Below are 5,577 nucleotides of genomic sequence, written 5' to 3'. Positions count from 1 at the left end.
CCAACTATGTTATGATACAATCACATAAACCCAGTGTCGCTCCAAATTCTTTAACACTCTCAGTTTTGAGTATCAGTGCATGTTTACTTGTCTTCTCATGGTCAGGAGTGGGAGAGGCCTGGATGGTCCAGTAACACCTTCAGAAGCCGGAGGCGTAAACCCTCAGAGGGGAAATGCAGCCCTTAGCCATGGATCCGAGGCAGCCCCAAGGAGTTGCCCTCTCACCCTGCTCCGCAAGGCACACGTGTCTGTCTGCCAACAGAGATCACACGGAGAAGTATCATTGGGCTACATGAGAAGAACAGGGCAGGTAGTTTCCTGCCTAATTTTAAGGGTTGTGTTCTGCAGGTTTGAGTTTGCGGGGCTGGGGAAGCCCAGGGAAGGGGAGGGGGTCAGGAGGGCCCCAGAGGGGGTGTGCCTGCACTTACTAGCCGAGCCTTGACTCTCTTGGGCAGCTCTTCGTCCAAGGTGTACATTTCCTCTCTCTTCATCACTATCTGGGACGCATCTTCAAATTCAACCTGGCGGAAAGGCAGACGTCACCATGGGAATGTAAGAGGGAAAATCAAGCCCTGGCCAACTTTCAAGGATTCCAGTCGGTGGCCAGAGGTGCCCTGGTGGTCGAGGGGTTACAGGTTGGGCTGCTAGCTGCAAGGTCAGCAGCTTGAAGCCACCAGCTGCTCCGTGGGAGAAAGACGAGGCTTTCTACTCTTGAGAAGAGTAACAGTCTCGACCCACGGGGGCAGCTCTCCTCTGCCCCGGGGGTCACTCAGCCCTGGAACCAGCTTGATGGCCGAGAGTTTAACTTTATGAAATCAGCTGCCCAGAAAAAAAAAGAAAGAAACAAGGAACGCAGCCAAGGACATAAAGATAAGCCCTGCCCCCATCAGACCAAGGCGCAGCACCTTTTCAAACCGGGCCACACTTCTGAAAATAAGTGCTTTGGAATCTGTGGACTGAAAATGTGTCCCCCAGCCCAAGGGCAAAGAAAAGTAAGTGCCAAGCAAACAGTTTCTCGGAATTTGGAATAATGCAACTGTCTCATTAAGGGGGGCAGGACCTGTCCTGCCATCCCTTTTTAAGAGGCTCTGGCAATTTAACAGGAAGGGGTCTCTCATGCTGGGAACAAGAAGATGCTCGAATTTACAAGGTAGGGTAATTGGCCCAGTGAGAGTGGCTCCAAGTCCCAACAACATCAGCTTTGAAAGCTCACTTTTATCCAATTGGATCTAAGACCCAGGAAAAGCCCCCGTTCCTCATTCTCCACCATGTGAGCCGCATGGAGCTGAGAGGGCAGATGGCCGGCCGTGAAAGGGAGAACTCGAACCCAAGGGCAGAAGATCATTTTAAGACCAGAGGCAACTGGCTAATAGAGCTTCGGGCAGAAACAAATGGGTGATATAAGCGAGGAGCTCGAATCCAGTGATGGTGCGTTCTCACAGGGAACCTCTGAGGAGATGGTACTGGGTGGGCGAGCAGAAGGGCCTGCCCAGTGGGCTTTGATGATGAACCATGGGGGACTTCTCTGGAGTGTCTGACTCTGGATGCTCCACCACTGAGAATGCACGCCAGCATGTCTCATCTACAGGATTCAGCTGTGCAGCAGCTGTGTGGCATTCATAGTCATTATTATTATAAAAATCTGCTGGGGAATGAGGAAGGTACTAAAGCAAAGATAAGGTCTATAACTAAAGGCTCACACTAATGTTGGGCTAGGCCGAAGTGATGCGTGGTCCCGGCCACGGGGCTCTCTCCCACTATTGGGTCCCAGGACGTGGTGGGGAAGGTTTTCTTCTTGGCCCTGTGCTAGTAGAATGGCTTCTTGGGTCCTGGCCTAGACCAAGGTGTCTATCTGTTCCTTACACCAATGGCAGCACACTCAGAACTCCTACGTGTGCAAGCCTTTCTTCGGTTTGACATCATCTGCGAGTTCAGAAAGCCACAAAGGCAAGTCAGAGACAAAAGGACCGGGTGGTCTGAGCGGTTCCCGGAGATGCTGGACACCTTCAGGGTCACATTGGAGAGGGCCCAGGCTGAACACGCATCTGTGCGGAGAGTAATCTCGGGCTCTTCTCCGTGCTGGCTGCATGTCTGGAGTAAAGCATTGAAACCTCTTGGAGCTTTGGTTCTCTCTCTCGTAAAATGGGCATCAAACACCTATCCCTGAAGGTCAAAGCACTCTCTGGAGGTGCAGCAGTTAAGCACGTGGCTGCAAATCCAGAGGTCGGCGGTTTGAACCCACGAGGTGCCCCACAGGGGAAAAATGAGGCTGTCTGCTTGCATGAAGACGTCCGGCCTTGGAAGCCCTGCCAGGCAGTTCTATTCTGTCCCCCAGGATCGGTCACTTGCAGTCAACATCAACTTGCTGGCCCCAGGGCTGGGCGGGTGTGAGGTCCCCGACAACTATTTAGCATAGGTAGTGCGGCTACATGTGGGGGCTTCAGAAAGTTCGTGGAGAGCAGCCATTAGCTTTTCTTTTCACTTTTCCATGAATTTTTGGAGGCTACCCCGCCCCCTTGGTAACATAAGTTACCTCTATTTTCATAAACATCTTTATATCTTCAATGGTGAGGCTGAATAATTAGGCAGAAAATGCAAAAATTAGCTCAAAAGGCTGCCTGGCTTAATGTGAAATTTTAAATGACTTGTGCTTGAGAGACATTTTAAATATTTGTCTTGATTGCCACCCCCCAAGGGAGTCTATAAATATGCCCATAGTGCTATGTTGCTAGGCCATCAAAAATTCAACAGAAGCTAACATACTGATTACTAATTAATCTGAACTGCAACATGTCCTCATTGTGGTACGTGCCTCACGTAGCAGAGCGCTTTGCTGAGAGAAGCGCTTTGCACTTATTGTTTAATTAAGTGTGATTATTTTCCTTTGAATAATGTTGTAACGCACCCTTTTCCATGAGATGCTGGTATTCTTGGCCTGTCTCGTGATTTTCTGCCTGATTCTGAGCATTTTGCTGCAAGAGCACTAGCAACCAGCCCATTATACAGAGCCTGACACACACACACACACACACACACACACACAAAACCCATATATACACACCTGCATACACACGTCTGAGCACACATCCTCTGGCCCCCCAATCCCTTTGAGGTTTTCCAGGCCAAGAGAAAAGCTCTCCCTCCAGTTTTCCAAACTTCTTTGAACATCTTTAATGGCGCTGACACTGTGCCCCATGCAGCTCCTTGGGACATGTCTTATAAAGCACTCTTCAGTTTAGGGCCTCGCCCCTGATCAGTCTTCCAACAATCTCTGCTGCGGCCGGAGGCCTTATCGTTCGGAAGCCATTCTTCAGCTTCCCGGCCTGGGCTTTCTTGTTTTCCCTCCTTTGACTTCTATCTTTCTGTTTCACTTCAGCAACTTAGCCCGAGAATGCCGATTTCTCCCTCGGGCTGCCTGCAAATACTGCAGTGCGTTGGTGCTAACAGGGGGGGTGGTCCCTGTTTTAAGGGACAGACAGGCGCACATGTGGTCCGCGCTGCTCCCTATCTTAGAGCTGAACGCATTTCTGAAAATGGTTTCCTCTTTCACCTGGACACACACTCTGATAACCTGGGGAGATGCCCAGCGAGGGTCATGTCTAAGGGTGAGAGTGCGTCCTGTTTCTCAAAGTCAGAGCTCCTTCAGGGAGGACAGCACAGCTCCCCATGACACTGATGGTACCAATGGGCCCAGGGTTCGGATTTGCCCAGAAGCTCCAATGGGCCTGTGTCTGTCGGGCTCGAGCAATTCAGGGTGGACCGTGGGCTGATGAAGAGCTTCGGTGAGCTGAACCAACCACGCAGTCTCTCCCCGCCGTCACTGGAAACAAGGCCCAGCCATGCAGCGGCACACTGTCTTGCAGAATCAATACAACCAGCTGGCTGATGTCATTAGTGTTTCCCGGGATCTAACTGGGCAATAAAGCACCAGCCCTTCAAACGGGGCCTTCAGACGTGGAGGCTGAAGCCAACAAACCAGTCGCAGCCCAATCCACACTACTGTGTGCCGCCCTCTTATGTGTGGAGAGCCCTGCGTCATGGGGCTTCCTCAGCTAGGACCTTTCAGAAGCAGGTCCCAGTTCTTCCTGCCGAGTGTCCCTGGGTGGGACTGTACTGCCTGCCCTCCCGGGATAGCTGTGGCTTAAGCGTTTGAACTACCCCGGGGCGCCTACAAGGTAAGAGAGGTCCCAGCCCAGGGCACCCTGCAAGCAGCCACCCTGCCACACCATCTGCTCTGTGGTCTCTCAGTGACACTCAGCACGTGTCCCAGCAAGTGCGGCACCCACCTGGTACATGTGGGCGACGTTCGAGCCCAGATACTTGGCCCCGTAGAGTTTGCCATCGGGCCACTTGACTTGGATGACTTCTCCCTCGGCCGGGGGCCCCAGCTTCACGCAGTCTCGGCTCTGCAGGAGAGACGGGGACAGGTGTCAAGGTGAGCATACGCGTGGCAGCTGCATTGACAACTGAGCGGCGAGGGGAGGACTCGTGACACTTACAGAGGGGTTTTACGGATCTGGATCCTGCATGGTCTGAGGCGCAGAGTAGCTCAAGCCAAAGGGATCCTTTAAGAGCCGGACTACATCATCAAATGCACAGAAACCTCCAAACGCCAAACACGGAAACAAAACCCAGCATTTACGTGCACCCTGGTCCCTGGGAGAAAGGGTGGGCTTTCTACTCTCATACATTCACCCTCACAGGGTGGGGAGCCACCAGACCACACACAGAAAGCCTGCAGCCGAGGACTAACCAGTCGATGAGTGCTGACAGGTGACATTTCACAGCCCGCCGCAGTTAGCCAAAGGCCTTAGGATTCCTCTAGCGCAGTGGTTCTCCACCTTCCTCGTGACCCCCAACCATAACATTATCTTCATTGCTACTTCATCACTGTAATTTTGCTACTGTGATGACTCGGGGAACCCCCAAAGGGACCCACAGGTTGAGAACCGCTGCTCTGGGGTGATCTCGTGGCCACTCTGGGAAGTAGGTAGAGAGCATTAATGATGCCCATTTTACTGACAAGGAAGCTGAGTCTCTAAGGAGCGAAGTAGAAAACCAGGGGAAGAGCTACGATTGCAGAACACCGAGGAGGAGATGGGTGCCAAAGCTCAGGCCGCCCAGGTGGGGCGGGGAGGGTGGGACTGGGGAGAGTGGGAGGGGGATCAGGACAGGATGCAGCCACAGGTAAGGATGGACAGCTGTGAGGGGGCCTGTTTCTCAGGCGTGCTCCTTCCATGGGCAGGTCCTGGTGGCACGCTCCTCCGAGCCTTCTCACTGTAGCCTCTAAGGCAGGGCTACATTGTTGCCAGGGGCTGTTGGCTTGAGCTCAACTCCAGGTGTCGTCAGAGCGCAACTGTCCCACAGGGTCTTCGGGAGGGGAGCACATCACTAGTCTCCCTCCTGCACAGCCCTTAGGAGGGTTCGAAATGCCAGCTTTGCACCGCCAGGGCAAGGTTGCCAGCTAGTGACAAGTTGAATCCAACTCACGGTCCAGTGGAAGGCAGAGTGGCCTCCTTGGAGGTTAAGGACCAGGCCGGGCTCTCGGGTTTCAGGGTGCAGCACTGAGACCCCACA

General features: G+C 53.0%; 1 protein-coding gene across 1 annotated transcript in view; it reads right to left on the bottom strand.

Moving 5' to 3' along the window:
* KDM4C (lysine demethylase 4C) overlaps positions 1 to 5,577 on the bottom strand; it is a 187,834-nt gene that overhangs the window by 5,263 nt on the left and 176,994 nt on the right. The window contains exons 19-20 of the mRNA XM_045289370.1: positions 4,287 to 4,406; positions 429 to 521 (exon numbers count right to left, since the gene is read on the bottom strand). Coding sequence (XP_045145305.1) covers positions 429 to 521; positions 4,287 to 4,406 — 213 coding nt within the window. The remainder of the gene's footprint in view (positions 1 to 428; positions 522 to 4,286; positions 4,407 to 5,577) is intronic.

This window comes from Echinops telfairi, unplaced genomic scaffold (genome assembly GCF_000313985.2).
Source record: "Echinops telfairi isolate 266 unplaced genomic scaffold, ASM31398v2 ScPeMD7_25;HRSCAF=90, whole genome shotgun sequence".
Taxonomy (NCBI): Eukaryota; Metazoa; Chordata; class Mammalia; order Afrosoricida; family Tenrecidae; genus Echinops; species Echinops telfairi.
This window is presented reverse-complemented; position numbering and strand designations above follow the sequence as displayed.